This window comes from Parasteatoda tepidariorum, chromosome 6, assembly GCF_982258835.1.
Source record: "Parasteatoda tepidariorum strain Cologne lab strain chromosome 6, Ptep-v5.0, whole genome shotgun sequence".
Taxonomy (NCBI): domain Eukaryota; kingdom Metazoa; phylum Arthropoda; class Arachnida; order Araneae; family Theridiidae; genus Parasteatoda; species Parasteatoda tepidariorum.
Window position 1 is genome coordinate 20,275,156 of NC_141760.1, and position 18,249 is coordinate 20,293,404.

The 18,249-nt window shown below is 29.9% G+C and overlaps 2 protein-coding genes across 2 annotated transcripts; both read right to left on the reverse strand.

The window, feature by feature from the left end:
* Positions 1–5,528: 5,528 nt before the first annotated feature.
* On the reverse strand, positions 5,529–8,549 carry LOC147807669 (uncharacterized). The gene has a single exon (XM_087166744.1). It carries the CDS (start codon positions 8,547–8,549, stop codon positions 5,529–5,531), a length of 3,021 nt encoding a protein of 1,006 aa, XP_087022870.1.
* Positions 8,550–8,741: 192 nt separating this feature from the next.
* LOC147807670 (uncharacterized) lies at positions 8,742–10,433 on the reverse strand. Its single transcript, XM_087166745.1, has one exon. The coding sequence runs from the start codon at positions 10,431–10,433 to the stop codon at positions 8,742–8,744; it is 1,692 nt and encodes a 563-aa protein (XP_087022871.1).
* Between the last annotated feature and the right edge of the window lie 7,816 nt (positions 10,434–18,249).

Consider the following 18,249-nt stretch of genomic DNA (forward strand, 5'->3'; position numbering starts at 1 on the left):
GATCAATGAACCGTGATTACTAAACAGTGGTCGCATTGACAAGGAATGTGGTAAATGCTGATTTTCAATGGTAATAGGATTTTTAAAAGATAGGATTATAAATTTTATTTTGTTAGCAGGCCTAAAAATGACTTTTAAACCAAAGTGGGAAAGGATGTTAGCAATTCTATAACAAACGGGAGTAAAAAAACGGTAAAGTAACAGGTTCTCTGTTAGGATTCGAAGAGAGGGGAGTTTGAGTTTAGTGAGCTTTGCAAGCTTTAGTGAGCTTAGCAAGCTTTAGTGAGCTTAGCAAGCTTTTTTTTTTTCGACTACTGTGGTTTTTCTAGTTTTGTTCCTCTTTTTATTACCCCATTTTTCGTTGACAACTTTACGTTTTCAAATCACATTTGTTTCTTCTCATTCACGTTTATCAAGTCTTGAAAATGGGTGCCTATTTTTGAAGCGCTTGAAACGTGTTGACTTTCATTTACTTTTTATGTATTTTTTTAAGTGAATGAAGCTTTTAATTTGGTGACATTGACTTAGCTGTTTCTTATTATATTTAAAAATAAGAACATTCACAGTCAAATTTTGTAAAGGAATTATAATACCGTTAATTTTTAAATTTTTACTAACTGCTGATGTAGAACAATTGATTGAACAAGCTGTGTCAGTTAGGTGATTTTTAAGAAAAAAATGAAAAGAAATGAATTGTTTGTTACCAAACGATTCTGAAAATAAACAATTAATTTCGTAATTTAAAAAAAAAAAATTATTTTTAGAATCGTTAGCTAACAAACTGTATTCGTTATTTTCACTTTAAAATATCATTTTTAGGAATATCCCGAGATCCATTGGAAGTTAAAAATTATTCTAAGGCAAATGTGTAACATGAGTAAAATTGTCAAAGGTAATTTAGAATACAGTTTATTTTATAAAAGAGATCTGATTAAATCAGGGTGACGATATTAACAATTTACAAAATATTGCTGGTAGTTCAGTCATCATCAATATTCGTACAAATCTCATACTTGTAAAGCTCTAGTAACATCATCTTGTAAAAAACTCTTGTAACATCATCAATATTTGTAAAAATCTTTTTTTATACTAAAACATGAAAACAAAAGTAAAAAGTTTTTACGAATAGTTTACTTACCAAACATGTTCTCGATTTTCACTTTGAAATACTATTTTAGAATCTAATTCGATATGTTTTCTCTGTTAAAGTTTCGACAAAAATAAAATGCAAGTTGCGAAGTTTTGAAACCTCATAAAGTACCTATCTTAATTTGTTGTTTTTAATGTAATAAGTGCATTTTTAGAATATTTAAAACACGAATTTATGGAATTTTCATTGTTAAAAATTAGGAGAAAAATAATTTTATTTTACTTATAAAAAAATCTTATTATCATTACTGCCATACAAATATCAAATATGTGTGGAAAAAAACATTCATACAGATAATTTACTTCTTATTATATAAAATCAATACCAATTAATAACTTGACGCTATTTTAATAACCATAGAAGCAATTTTTATTGACAGAATTATTGCATCTGTTATAAATTTTATACCGCAATAAAACGAAATGTCATACCTGTAAATAATTTTAAACGATGTAATTCAGTACAAGAAAATATTTTAATGTTTTCCCAAACTATTCCTGAAGTACCTTTTCCAATAACATATAACTCTTTGTGGAAATCCTTAAACACAGAAGCTTAAAATAATAATGACCCTTGTTATTAAACGTTAAGAAAATTTATATCTTTGTTTCGTTTTATTGCTGCATTAAATTTACCGCTTCGTTATTTCGTCGCTTCGGAGCTTAAGGGCGAGGATATTGCCCAGATCTTTACAAGCAGTAATGCACATAAAAGGGAATAGATAAAAACATAAAGTAATTAATATCGCATTTTATATCTCGTCTTGTCTAAAAAAAACCAACTAAGGCAGTCTCATATTTCTTAAGAAAAGTTAATTATGAATAACAAATGGAATTTTAAAAATTAAATATAAAAATTGGAAAATTATTTCCTTAGATTTCTTTAAAAGAACCCGGGTCCTGAAAATTAATAAAATTCTCTCCCCAATATCCCTTATATTACCAAACATAGTTAACGACTCCATTCAATTCTTTGTAAACGTACAATAACGTTTGAATCTGACGCAGTATTACCACTTCTAGCTCATATGCCTCTATAGAATCGGTAGACCAATGTTGACTATGTATAAATATTGTTTGTAGAAACTTATGTGTAAGTTAATTTCGCATGAAAGTTAGTTTGAATTAGTTTAAAATTAAAATTTTTATCAAAAAATATATGATTAATAATGATTTTGATTCGATTCGGATTAAATTTTTTCTGTTAAATTTTTCTAACAATTTTTAAAAACTTAAAATATATGAATATGGAATAAATAATAACTTTTTAGTTGCAATTTAAAATCAAAATATAAATAATGTATAATTTCAAAATATTTCATATTTGAAATTGTATCAGTAAATATGTTCGTTTCCATATATTTGATTCAGTTAAAAAAATTTATATACAGATTAAAAATTCTAATTCTTTTATTGAACCAAAGTACCTCGGGTACCTCTCAACTTACCAGAATTTGATATTTCAGAAAACACATTAAGATTGAAACTAAAATGGAATTTTTTGTCTAATTCTTATAAAATTAAAAAAAAAATATTTTACAAAAAAAAGTTAAACGAGTGAAACGAATCTTCGGAGCATTAAAAATGTCTGAAGTAGAGTTATTTTTAAAAGAAAATCAACGTAGATGATGCTGATAAATTAAACATTTTAATGAACCAATTCGCGTTCTTAGTTTTCAAATAATTAAAGCTTTAATTTAGTTACTATAAAATTGACTGAACATTATTTTAAATTCAAATTTTATTAGGGTTTTCTTTTGAAACAATTATCTTGAAATAAAAAATATTATGCTGAAGCGAGCCTTTAGTAGTTTTGGGGAAATTTAATTAATTTTTTAACTTTAAAATATGAATATTTTTTCATATTTTTAATTAAAGTACGGTGCAAACGACATTTTGTGGTCGAAAAAATAGTATACAACACTAATTAAACAAATTTTGGAAGCTTAATGTTTTCTAGAAATTTACGCTCTAATACACTAAAAGAATTTTCGGATCAAATTACGGTAAAAAAGTACTGGCACTTTCGCTGCACATCTTCCGTAAAATTCATTTTACCGTAAAATATTATACCATAATTTTGACAGTAATATTAATAATATTCGACAGTAATATTCGAGTGATTCAGTGATTTTAAGGTAATTATTGCTATAAAAATTATGATATATCAGATTTTTTGTTCCTTAACATACTTTGGTAAAAATGGATTTTATGGTAAAGAGTACCTGCCGGATTTGATCCAGATTTTTTTACTGTATAGAAATATTTAAAATTAAAGCAACTATAAGAATTTAACTTATAATTTTCTCGTTTTAAAATTTATTTATATGCGCGTATAAAATTGGTTGGTTACTATAGGTAACTTCCTCGCAAGTCTCACATAACTTTAAAAAATAGTACTTTAATACTGTGTTTTAGAATATTATTTAGATACATTAGAAAATACCTAGGTATTTAAAGTTGTTATTATTAATTTCACAACTTTTGTCCCAAAATTATGAAATATCAATAAAAAAAAATTCATCAACATAGTGTATAGCATCTTAACTTTACAAATTTCTAGCATCCATACATAAACTTAACGAAATTCTAATATCTAAACACTACATTAATTTTGATGAATTTGAAATATCAGTTAACTTGGATTTGTATCAGAACATGATTTATACGATTGTTCCGCCACAGATTGGTATATAATAATCTTTAAATCTTAAAATATTTCTAATAATTCGAATTAAAATATTTATTTTATCGCAAAACCCAAGATCGACTGCATGATTTTAGCTCATTTGCATCAATCTATTTAAAGAATAAAGTTTTCGCTTCAAATATATTTTTTTCAGACGAAATTTTAAAAATGAAATTCTTCTTATTGTCAGATAGTTATACTAAAATTTATAAATCTTTAAATTTTCAAATATTTCAAATAATTTAAATCGAAGCATTTATCTCGAAAATCAAGATGTATTGTATGGGTTTAGTTCACTTACGTATTCTTGTTTAAAGAATAAGTTCTTCGCTTCGAAAGTATTTTATTTTCAGACGATATTTTAAGAATTAAATTTTTCTTATTGCCAGATACTTATAATTGAATTGATAAGAAAAAAAATAGTATTATTTTTCGAACGATTTCTGATAACCTTGTATTTTAATGAAGCATTCCAGATACTTTTATTATAGCTATATATTAAGTAACACGTGTCCTAAAATGGAATCTGACCAGAGTTAATCAAAATAATAGTTTTACCGAAGTAAAGAATAAAACAATAAAAAAAACTATTATTTTCCTGAAAACATTTCTCTCGGGAGTTATAGCAGAATATTACCTCGATTCCAGCAGATTCGGCGTATTTCTGACCCGTAATAAATAGCTGTTACTTAGCTGTAAAAGATTGTAAGAGAAACAAACGTAAGTCTCTTGGCTTTCCATCAAACCGTATATTGCCTTGAGGTATAGAATCTTTGTTTTTTATCAATGTATGGTACACAGATACATTGCTGTTTTCTCACACACCCTTCCGAGCAATAAATTACCGTTTTCAATCAGAACTGAGATGGAGTTTAGTCTCTGGAGTATTAAGAAGAAAAAATAATAATTTCAGTGATAAATCTCAAGGATGAACAGTCTTCACAAAATAGTATGTTTTCATTACAGTATTCTTTAATGTAGAAATAAATGGAGATACTGCTAACTCTCACACCTTTAACTCCACAAATAATATAGTATTTTTAACAGTTGAACAATTTTACTTAAATAACAGTTTTTCAAGAAATTTGGCACGCATTTTCAAAAAAAGGTTTGAACATTTCTTAATTTAAAAAAAAAAAAACAGACATGAAAATTGAGCAAAAAGGCATATTTATTTTGAGTATCATCATCATTTTGAGGCTAATACATCATGGGGGGCAGATACTACATTTATGCTCAAAATATATCATTCTTTAATCCGTTCCAAGTTAGATTATGGTGATATAGTTTATGGATCAGCTAGAAAGTCTGTTTTAAAATATCTAGACACTATTCATCATCAAGGACTCAGGATTGCCACAGGAGCTTTCCGTACATCACCTATCGAAAGTTTATATGCTTTACATAACGAACCTTCTCTCGCTCTGAGACGAAATAGACTCTCTCTTAACTTTTATTTTCACATTAAATGTCACCCTTCTCCCCCATTATACTCTCATGTTTTAACACCATTGTGTTGGTTGTAAACGTAAATGTTTCTAATTACAATCAACACTAAAACAAGTATCTCATAGAACAAACTCTTTTACTATCACAAAAGTACACAAAGAATATATACATGTTGCCAACAAAAGAATAATGTAAGAAATAATATAATAAATAATATAATAAATAATCACCGCATCTGCGTTCACGCAGTTGCGTCTGGAACATCCTCCCCACCCTGATCAACCTCAAGAGGAATGATCAGCTGAACAGGTCGGGAGATTTCCTTGCCCTCAGAACGTAAAGTACAAGTCCGGACTTTTCCATCGCGTCCTTTAATTAGTCCGGTTACCAATCCTCTTTTCCACGTATGTCGTGGTCTTACATCTTCGTGAAGTAGTACTATGTCTCCAACACGAACATGAGAAGATTTTTGAATGTTGCGAACTTGGTGGAAAGATCTTAATTGCAATAAATAGTCCTTAGACCATTTCTTCCAAAATGCGTCTAATAAATCCTGTTGTTGCTTGTACAATTTTGTCAGATTTCTACTAGATGTTGCAGGCTGTGATGGTATGGTTGTAAGTCTTTTACCGGTAAGAAAATGGGATGGTGTTAATGATTCTTCAGGATCATCATTTCCTTGTTCATAAACTAACGGTCGACTATTTAATGCGGCTTCAACACCAACTAATGCTGTAGAAAGACCTTCTTCATCTAACAAGGTTCGACCAAGGGTTTTTCGCAAACATCTTTTTGTTAGTCCGATCAAACGTTCCCACCATCCTCCCCACCAAGCCGCTCGTGCAACAATAAATTTCCACTTAATTCCCGTCTGGGCATAATATTGCTGAACTTTTGACGATGTCAAGTTGTCCCATAAAATGGATAGCTCTTTATTAGCGGCATGGAAGGTAGTGGCGTTGTCAGTGTATATTGTATGAGGGATTCCTCTTCTGCCTACAAATCTTTTCAAGGCCATGAGAAATTTGTCAGTAGTGAGGTCAGAAACTAGTTCAATATGTACAGCACGAGTAGTTGAGCAAGTGAAAAGTGCGATATAGGCTGTATTTAAAGGTTTCAAGTTACGAACATAAAGTGGGCCAGCGAAGTCTATGCCAATAGTAGTAAATGGAAGGCAAGGTGTAATTCTGTCCCTTGGTAAAGGAGCTTCGATTTGTTGACTTCTAGATGCCTGTGAGAGTTTACAAGGTAGACATTTATAGAGCACTCGTTTAATGGCTTCACGTCCTCGTATTATCCAGAAGCTGGAACGAATCTCTGAAAGTACTATTTGAACACCTAAGTGATGAAGCTTCACATGTGTGTAGTATATGAAAAGATGTACAAAAGGATGAGATCCATCAAGAAGCAAAGGGTGTTTTTGCTCATTTTTGAGCGATGCGAACTGTAATCTACCTCCTAATCGTATGAGATTTTCTTGAAGAAATGGGTTGAAACGGCTAATTTTTGAAGATTTTGGCAAAGGGGAATTATTTTGTAAAGCGTGAAGCTCTGCTGGAAAGCATTGCTTTTGCACTGTAAGAATCCAGTAATTTTTTGCTGTGTTAAGCTCATCACATGTCAGATCAATAGAAATGTGTTGCTTGGATCGACAGTTATACAAGAAACGAAATATCCATGCTGTAACTCTAAGAAGTTTCATATATGAACTGAACCGCGATATATCAATAAGAGGTTGGTAAGAAGTTATCAATAAAGATTGAGAAGCTGGTTTACGTAGTTCAGCATGAATATCTGGATTAGCGTAACTCAGTTGTTTTGAAGGCCAAAATTTTGATGATTGTGTCAGCCAGGTTGGTCCTAGCCACCAAAGATCCAAGGATTCAAGCTCTGTTGGTGCAACACCACGAGACAAGTGGTCGGCAGGATTTTCATTGCCGGGGCAATGCCGCCATTGTGTTGGATTTGTGTAATTGAGAATTTCGTTCGTTCGGTTACAGACAAAAGTTTTCCACCGATTTGGATCACCTTGTATCCAATTTAAGGCAACTGTTGAGTCACTCCAAAGTGTCGCTGTGTTCCTATCCAGTTTAGTTTCTGTACAAAAATAATGGAGTAATCGAGCACCCAATAATGCGGCTAACAGCTCTAAGCGGGGTAGTGTTATTCTTTTCAGAGGAGAAAGTCTATTACGACTGCAAACCATTCGAACATGAAATTTACTATCTTCTGTGAATCGTACATATAACACTGTTCCGTAAGCACGTTCCGAAGCATCGCAGAATACGTGAATGGTAACATCAGCAGAAGATATTCCAATCCATCTGGGGATTCGAATGTTGTTTAAATATGGTAAGTCTATAATCCATTTTGAAAACCTTGATGCGATAGATGGGGGTAAAAGTTCGTCCCATTCAATACCGCATAGCCATGTATCTTGAAAGAGAATTTTTCCTATTACAGTAGATGGTGAGAAAATTCCCAAGGGATCAAAAATCTTTGAGATTGTTTTCAGAAGTAAGCGTTTAGTGACCGGTTCCTTAAATAAATCGTGGTCATGCTCCTTAATATTTTGATGAAACGAATCTTCTTCTGTATCCCAATGAACACCTAAGACTTGAGTCTTACTTTTAAACTTTATTTTTTCTTTCTTCCATTCGTTTTTCAAAACTTGTGAGTTGGTACTCCATTTCGCTAAGGGAAGGCTTATAAGACTCGTGAGTTCTTGCATTTCGTGAAATAGGGTCTTCGCTTCGACTTCTGAATCAACTCCCACAACGAAATCATCCATGAAAATATTGCCTTTTAGATGTTTAGCTGCTGTGGGATAAATGTTGGAGTACATGCAGCATAATTCGTCAAGTGTAGCTGAAAGAAGGAATGGGCTGCTGGTTAATCCAAAGGGTAAACGTGTAAATTGATAGATCACAATTTCATTCTCTAGCTGCAAATGCCCATCATCATTTTTCCTAGTTTTGAACCATAGAAACTTAGTAGCACATCTGTCTTTTTCCCACAAAGTTAATTGTAAGAAAGCCTGACTTCCATCACTAATAATTGCCTGTTTGTGAAGACGAAATCGTAATAAAGTGGCTAAAATTTCTGGAAGTAAGTTGGGACCTTGTTCTAGAGCATCGTTTAATGATGAATGGCCTGGTGTGTGAGAAGAGGCGTCGGACACTATTCGTCCCTTAATTTCTGCGTTTTTCTCTTTAATGACTAGATGATGGGGTATGTAATAGCTTTTTTTCTTCTTTATCATGATTTTCCGGTGCTATTTCAACTTGCCTTTTGTCTATGTAATCTTCCATGAGTGTAACATACATTTCCTTTAAGCTAGGATCTGTTTGGAGCTTCTTGCACAATGTATTGAAGCGTTTTGATGCTACGTGATAGTTATTTGAAGAAAGAGTAACGTCTTTCTTCCAAGGTAATCTAACAACACGACGATTTTCTAGGACTTCATAAGAACTGCGAAAGTCTTCCAATATTTCAGAATTGCGAATGGAGATTTCTCGTCTTGCGTGGCTTTAATACCGAAAGTATCTAAGTCCCAGAATTTCCTAACTTGATCATCCAACATATATGGTGATTTGATGCTAATATTATGAACTGACGATAAAGAAGCGACAGATGTATGAGATCTGGATCCAGACAAAATCCAGCCAAAGATTGATGGAATGAGCACAATTGTTTCCGAAAGTCTGAAAGGGACCTCAGAATTCACCACCGTCCAGTAAAAATCTGCACCAATCAAAACTTCTATAGGCATCTCTTGAATGGTGTCATTCGGGTCAGCAAGCCAAATTTTTTTCTTGTGAGCCATAGAAGCAATCTCTAATGGAACTGATGGATGAACTGCATATCTATTAGAACTTTCAAATGCATGTAGATAAATTTCTGACTGATTCCAAATACTTGATAGTTTAAATCTTACTTTGCGTCTCGATTGAGCCTGATTTGATGATGATTCGAATGCATGAATTTCAAGTGAATCAGAGCTAATAACATCTAATTTTAGGTAGTCTACAAGATGTGAATGAATGAAACTGGTTTGGCTACCACAATCTAAAATGCATCTTGTAAGCTTAGTAATACCAGTTGGGCCAGTTATATATACTCGAGCAGTCTGTAAGTGAGTAAAATTTGGTGTACGAGTATCTATGTTATTTGTAGAAATAGATTGGCTAGGTTGATTTGAACTGTTGTTTCTACAAATAGAGACATGGTGCTTCTTTTTGCATCTTATGCAGAACGCTTTATCTTTGCGAAGGCAATTTTTTATACTATGACCACGATTAGTACACAGGAAGCATCTACCAGAGGTTTTTAATTTTTGGATTCGAGTATCAATATCAGTTATGTTCGTACAATCTTGCGGCCAGTGACCGTTAATTTCACAGAAGGAGCAAAATGGAGATGGTTTTTTAGTCTGGTTAGTCCTTTTAGAATTCACATGCAAGGCTGCAGTAGATGTTTTAAATGTGTAATCAAAGTTTTGCTCACCTCGAATTTTTAGTGTGGTGAGAGCACCTTCTACTTCTTCAGATAAATATTGCACTAGTTTATTCATATCACCTTCCGATATTTTCTCTCTTTTTGCGTAAATAATCCATTGGCGACAAATATGATCCGGAAAGGCACGTAAAATTTTTGGAACTAAAACTCGCCCGTAAGCGTTGATATCCTCTCCTAAAGCCGTTAAAGCGTTTAGTCTTCTGTTGCATTCTATAAATACTTCATTTAATGCAATAGGAGTGGGATTACGTATTGGCGAAATATTTTCCAAAAAGTCTAAATGGGCTTGAATTATTCTGTTTTTGTCGCCATATCGGTTTTGAAGAAGAGCTTTTGTAGTTTCATATGTGCTGGCACTAACACTGATTCCGTCAACTAACCGTCTTGGTTCATCTTCTAAATATCCTCGCAAAAACACATGTTTATCAATTAATGATAGACTATTATTATCGTCAATAGAAGATTTAAATTGTTCCCAGAAACACTGCCATTGTTCAATATCACCTCGAAAAGTGTCGAGTTTAATAGTAGGAAGTTTCACTGTGTGAGATTGAGAAACGGGTAATTGCATAACGGGTACTTGTGTAACAGGTATTTGAGAAACGGTTACTTCTGGCGATTGCAACATATTATATTCAAAATTATTTCTACTACCAAATTTTTTTGCTTTAAAGATAGCGAGTTCGGCATTATCCACGTATTCTTCACATTGAATAATATCATTGTCATAATCACCATCTGTTAATAAACTATGAATGTCGTTATCCAATTTCTTCATTTCTAACAAGCAATCGGAAAGCCGATGACTAATATATTCGACATTTTCATTTAAAGTGTCAGAGGTTGCAGAAAGATCAGAATTTAATTGCGTAATAAATCGAGTAACATTACCTCGCACTGTTCTTCTTTTTCTTTTCAAAAGTGCCAGACTATCGCCAAGTTCTTTATCGTTTGGTTTCTCCATCATTGAGTAGTACTGATGTTTGACGTTTCGTTAGTTTTTAAAAGAGTGACTGCGTAAATTATTCATCTGATTCGTATTTAATTTTAAACCGAGTTGTTTCGGCACCAAAATGTGTTGGTTGTAAACGTAAATGTTTCTAATTACAATCAACACTAAAACAAGTATCTCATAGAACAAACTCTTTTACTATCACAAAAGTACACAAAGAATATATACATGTTGCCAACAAAAGAATAATGTAAGAAATAATATAATAAATAATATAATAAATAATCACCGCATCTGCGTTCACGCAGTTGCGTCTGGAACAACCATCATGTTCTACTCATTTCAACAACAGACCTGCCGTAATTCCTACTTCTGGATTAAGAATGAAAAACCTTTTAACACAATTAGATTTAGATGATTTTAATGTTTTAGAATCAGCTGAGTTAATTCCTGTGTGGAATGAAGTACATGTCAAAACTGTTGACACTTTTAAAAACTTGACTAAGGATAAAACATCTGCGGTGATTTATCAACAGCTATTTTATTCCCATTTATATAATTTTAACGACTTTTATGTGTTATACACGGATGGATCAAAATTCAATAACCATGTTGCTAGTGCGGTTGTGCACAGCGCAGGAGTGCTATCAGAGAAACTACCTTCAAATTTTTCTGTATTTTCCTCGGAATGTTGCGCCATTCTTCTTGCTCTACAATTTCTTTCAAAACAAATGCACAAAAAATGGTTTATCTTTTCTGATTCAAAAAGCTGTATCGATGCTATAAAAAATTTCAGCAGTAAATCTCACTCTACTATACCACATATTTTAAATTTATACATTGAACTCACGAACAATAACTACGAAATAATATTTGGTTGGATTCCTGGACATATGGGCATTAAGGGTAACGAAACAGCAGACTCAATAGCCAAATCGACCCACAATCTTACGAATAAACCACACAGTTTACCTGACATTCGAAATTTAGTTGCAGAATCTCTTACCCAACTCAGACAGGCCAACTGGAATAATGAAATAAACAATAAATTACATGAGATCAAATCAGATATTAAACCATTTGCACCATTGACTAACTACAATAGAAAAACCCAGGTACTTATCAACAGACTACGCATTGGGCACACCCGCTTGACACACAAGTATTTAATTTTAAATGAAGCACCTCCACAATGCAATTTTTGCAAAGAGTCTCTTACAGTAAAACATTTTCTGACCCAGTGTATGAAATTTAAATCTAAAAGACTACAGTACTTTAACTGTGACTTTCCGACTTTATCATTCTTACTTGGAGACACACCTCATCAAAATTTAATACTGTACATAAAACATATCGGGTTTTACAACTTGATTTAGTACTAGTTATAACCTAGTTGACAAATTTTAAATTAGTTGTTTTAATTTAGGACAAATTGCTCATTTTAACCTAATTGTTCTCGTTTTAACAAAGTTATAGTAATTTTAACCTAGATTTAGGCGCGGTATAGACAAACCATGGCTCTTGCGCCAAAAATTGCATCAATCAATTATTTTGAGTATTTCTCGGCATTAAAATAATATTTTAGTACTTACCTTAAATCAACATTCCGTTTTGCGACTGATTCGAATTTTTGACGCAAATAATATCCTAGTACTGCACAAAATAAAAAAGAAGTGACTGAAAACTTATAATCTAATGAGAAGATTTTTTCGAACTAAAATGCAAACTTCATTGTTTCAATTGTTAACCTTTAACATGTAAATTAATTTGAGCAGAATATATTTTAAGTTACAAAATTAAAAGCAAAAACGTGATTACATTAAATAAACATTCCGTTTCACGACTGATTCGGATTTTTGACCCTCGAAATATGAAACTTAGCCAAAATTTTGGAGAATTTTATCCCAATAGATTAGTCTATGTAACAGTTGAACATCTGGGTACATTCACATAAATCTTACTTTTTGTGTTTTTGATTACTATAAGTTTTACTTTCTCATATCTCTAAAAATACTAAGGAAAATAAAAAAAATTGTTTGAAAATAATAATGAAACCAATATTTCCAAAGATGATCCCTCTAAAAAATTATAATAATTATTTAAATTAATAATGATCAAAAATATTTTGAATAAAGAGGTTTATAAGTGTTTACTTTTGCGCAATTATGCTTAAAAAAGGTTTTATTTATACATTTCTATTTCACAAGAACAATACGACAAATTAATTAATAGCATTGCTTAATTTAATATTTAAGTAAGACATATTAAACATCTTCAAAATAATGTGTTCTATCAAAAGTAACAATGTTTTTTTCAAATTGCATCAGTTCTTTAAAATTGTATACAATTTGCATCAAAATTATAAAATTTCAGATCATTTAAATTAAACAATAGAGTATCAGTTAAGAATGAAGTGAAGTGAATAAATTTACCATTGGTAAATTACATTTTTCAATTGAGCTTTTTTTTCCATTAGTTTTGTCAACCATTCCCAAAAATAAATCTTAAATGTACATACAAATATACACCTCTGAGTTTATTAAAACTAAATATTTAAATTACGAATTTGTAATTTGAATTACACTGTTCTAAATTTAAAGCTAAATTAAAGCAAAATTATAAAATTTCAGACCATTTAAATTTAAATAATAGAATATCAGTTAAGAATGAAGTGAAGAGAACAAATTTACCATTGGTAAATTAAATTTTTCAATTGAGCTTTTTTTTCCATTAGTTTTATCAACCATTCCTAAAACTAAACCTTAAATATACATGCAAATATACACCTCTGAGTTTATTAAAACTAAATATTTAAATTACGAATTTGTAATTCGAATGACACTGTTCTAAATTTAAAGCTAAATTAAAGCAAAATTATAAAATTTCAGACCACTTAAATTTAAATAATAGAATATCAGTTAAGAATGAAGTGAACAAATTTACCATTGGTAAATTAAATTTTTCAATCACGTTTTTTTTTATTAGTTTTATCAACCATTCCTAAAACTAAATCTTAAATATACACCTCTGAGTTTATTAAAACTGAATATTTCAATTACGAATTAGTAATTTAAATTACACAGTTCTAAATTTAAAGCTTCACCATCACATTGGTGAAGTTTTAAATTTGTATAGGTAACAAATGTTTAGAATGTGCATTAACTTCCCCTTTCAAAATAAACTAAAAGCTATTTCCAAAAATTCTAACTGGTAAACAACGAAGAAAAAACATATCACTAAAGGCTTTTTTTTTTTTTTTTTTTTTTTTTTTTTTTAAATCCCCATTTCTTACTGCATCAGTTAGGTGAAAGTCCCTCCAGAGGGATAAAAATACCTGATGTCTTCAAGCTGACCGATCGGAAGTGGTCTATCTTCCTTCTCTTCCGATCCGTTTCCCTTCCGGCGATCCGTCTTCTTTGACACTTTCCCCAGATTCCCTAAGCTGACTTCTAAGGGAAGATAACTTTCTTTTCTCTCTTTATCTCCTTATCTCTTTATTATTATTATTTTAAAGTTACTTTTTGAAGCGTTAAGAATTAGAAAAGTTATCTATTTTAAAATCATTGAGGCATGCAACTTTTCTTTTTTTTGTTGTGACATTGGTATTATTACATAAATATTTTATATTTATAACTCACGTGACTGTACCGTTTTTGTACGTTAAAACTTTTATTCCTATTTTTAAAGAAATAGAAATATCAAATCTCAATGAGTTTTAGAAATATTTATTAATTTTATTTTGAATTTAAATAATCAACATGAATTTTGCCGAATTCTCTTTACTATCGAGCTTGCAAGGCTTTATGGGTTAGATATTAACCAAATGTAAGAAAAGAAATTATAGTACTACTCCTATTTTAAAGCTAAGGATTTTTTTCCGTTTATTTATCATTTCAGATTTTAAAATTTAATAACTGCTTAAGTGAAATATAAATATTCAGTTTTAAAATGATGATGTACTCTAATAGGCATAGATTTAATATTGTTTCCGAGATAATTAATCACAGCAAATTAATTTCACCTTTAAAATTTCTAAACACAAAATAGGTACATTCAAAATTTATATCTCGCCTCAAAAGGTTATATTTCTAAAAAATATAGCTGATGTATATCAACATTGTTTATTTACTTAAAATGATTTTTAAACCAAAGTTTTGATGAAAAATTCAAATCGATAATTTTGAGAAAAATTTGTAAGAAAATTGTGGAAATTTATAGCGCTATATCAGTCAACAGTAACTTTAAGCGATATATCATTTAATAAAACATCAATAACATTAACATAATTTAATAAAACAGTAGTAATATGTGAGATATATATCAGATATCTATTTGACGATGCATTTGAAACGCGCGCGAAACTTGGACACAAAAAAATCAAGTATGACTGCAAAAATCTATCTTTTTTTAAGAAACTTCTTTTGTTTTTTGATATCTATTTTCTAAATGTGGATATTACTCCAAAATAAAAAAATCCCAAATTAAAGGGAAATCCCTAATGTATATAATTAGAGTTCTGAAAATCATAGGGTTGACATTGAGAAAAAATTATGGTCAAAACTGCCAGAATATGGTAAAACTTAGAGTGTTTCTGGCTCTGTGGGAGCCCCAAAAATCTTGGTACTTTTTACCGAACTTCTTTGGTAATGATTTTAGTAAAGTTAATAATAAAATATAATTTTTTAACATGTGATAAAATTTAAAAATATGAAAAAATTTGGTAATTTTATATGCCATCTTAAAACATGGCATAAAAACCAATAAATCAGTTAAATTTACTTTCTAGTCTTTTATTTTTATACTATATGTGTTTTTTAATAGGAACTATAATTTTGAAATCGAAACTTTCTGGTAAATTGTTTCCATATAAACGGAAAAATTACAGAAAATATATTTTTAACTACCGTATATATGATTTTTTATTACCAGAATTATGCCCTTTTTTACCAGTAAAACCATTAATACAGTACGGTAATTTTATCAGAATCCTTAATCCTAAATAGATGTAATTAGACTTCTAAACGTCATCAGCAATCATCTGCATCTTCTAAAAATCATAATTACAAGAAGGTGTAATATCCAATAAGTTTTTGCAATGTAGTTCAAATATTGAAACTTGACACCTTTTAAGACAGAAACTTTAATATGAAACATTTATTTCTAAAATTTTCCACTATAAACTTTTCGAAAAATAAATAAATTTTAATTAACTTTCTCGCGTTGATTTTTAAAAAAACATTAGAATAAAAGCTGTCAAATTAAAACTAAACAAATTATCACACTCAACGCATTTTTAAAATCACAAAAGATTGATTATAATATATTTCAACTCATACGAGTCAAATAATTAATTATTATTACTTTTAGCTATGGTATATTGCTTAGAGAAATGCCTGCTGACAATGCATTATGGGCCGTGCTAAAAATGAGAAAGTTGAAATCATCTCCTTCCCTTCATTTTATGATTAATTAAGGCGATTCCTAATCGTTAAGCAGATCTTAGTTCTTTAATTTATCAAGACTAGCACGCGAAGACAAATTGCCACGTTCTTCAACGCCCAGAAAAGCGTTTAATCCTCATTATCGACTAAGAGTCGGTAATTAGAAAGTAGCACCTGCATCGAATTTGCGTACCTGCATTCTGAATTTATCATTACGTGAGTTATGGAGGTTTCGGGAGACTTTGCAGACATTAAAATGCTGATTCATAAATATGTGTGTAAAATTAATGAGCTGTGTGAGACTAACTAAGTCGTGACTGTGCTATATAAATCCGTAGGCAGTTGAGTTTTAAAATTTGTCACATATGAAGACTTTGGTGAGACTTGTTGATGAATAAAGTAATTTCTGAATAAATACCTTAGTTGTTTAACGCTTGTTAATAAATGTATCTGTCTTGTTATATTTAACAAATGGAAAAATGTAAACTTAGCATTATACTTTACAGAAAATAATTCATAATTAGTCTTAAGAGTGAATTTATTTCCGTTGGTTATCATTACTCTGTTATCACAAACATGCACTTTGTGTTGTTTAAAATGTCACTAAAATGTAATCTATTTTATGCACTAAATATTTTTGAAAGTTTTGTTTTTTTGAAGCCTGCGTTAACGATTTGTAAATGAAGTACTCAGAGCTAAAATGAATCATGTCTGAAAGTATAAAAAATATTTGTTTCTTGGGAATTTTTAACTGTTGAGGAAGACATTATAATACATAATGAAGACATTAAATGTGATAAACTAAAGGGAAGAAACAAAAATAAAGAGCAGAAAATAAAGCACAAATAAATAACAGAAAATAAAGCATAATTCCTTATTAATGTAGTTTTTCACTTTAGTCTACGTTGCACAAAAGATAACCCTATCTTTTTTTAAATTAAATGCTATTTTCAGAGTCTCAGAACCAAAGTTAAAACCTGATATTATAGAACTGTAATGAAAATGATTAAATGATTGATTCAAAATACCTTTAAATCTAGGCCGTTTTGTTATGACGTAGACAAATTAACCTGAAGAATTTAAAACTGGCAATTCTCAATTTCGACTTTAATTCTTTTCAAATACACCTATTAAGATGTACGGAGAAAAGTGATCAACACTAGCGCAATTGTAGAGATAAAGTGATTTAGAATATTCAAAATAAATGTAAAAATGATAAAGTAGAAATTCAGTAATAATTTTCAATGTAAAAATTTCGAGAAACCTGATCAAACAACGCTCCTAATTTTCTCTTATTGTCGATTTCTACTTTTATTTTTCGTTATTATATTAATGAAAGAATAGTTTTAAATTAAACATTAAAAAAACACTTTTTAATGCATTATATATAATTATATCGTTATTGTACATGCATCACGTTATTGTATTTGATATATATATCTTTGATTATTAGTTTTTTTTTATTAAGGAAAAAAATCGCATTCTATATTTTAAAGTAAAATTGATCAAATTTTTTTTGCCATTTAAGTCTTGCTTCGCTTTATATAAAATTCTTACAATATATAACTAGAATTTTTTACTATCTTAAATAATCTAAAAGAATTTGAAATCTTTATTGATAACTTAAAGGATACAAATATAAAATTCTTTAAATACTCTTAGAAGTTTAAAAAACATTTAAAGTAAATAATGATGTATAGAACGCAAATATTTATTGAAATATTATTCATATAATGTAAGTTAAACCTACATAAAGAAAAATCGTAATATGATATAAAAAATACATATTTCGTTTCACAACCTTAAAAAAAATATTAAGTTTTAGATAATTTTAAGAAGTAAATATTTTTTTTTTCGTTAATTAGTTTATTTATATAAATTTCGTTAATTCTGTTCTTTGTTTCGTGAATTAACTTGTCGTGTTTTTTTTCTTTTTACAAAAGTTTTTAAGAACGCAATAAGTTCTGTATTTACATTGCTTTGAATTATTAATTAAAATACTTTAGGCTTTCGCACAATACTCTTTAAGTACTAAGAAAATTGATTAAGGA

Excerpts from the sequence above, each read along its gene's own strand:
- LOC147807669 (XM_087166744.1), bottom strand. The coding sequence starts at position 8,549 with ATGATAAAGAAGAAAAAAAGCTATTACATACCCCATCATCTAGTCATT.
- LOC147807670 (XM_087166745.1), bottom strand. The coding sequence starts at position 10,433 with ATGTTGCAATCGCCAGAAGTAACCGTTTCTCAAATACCTGTTACACAA.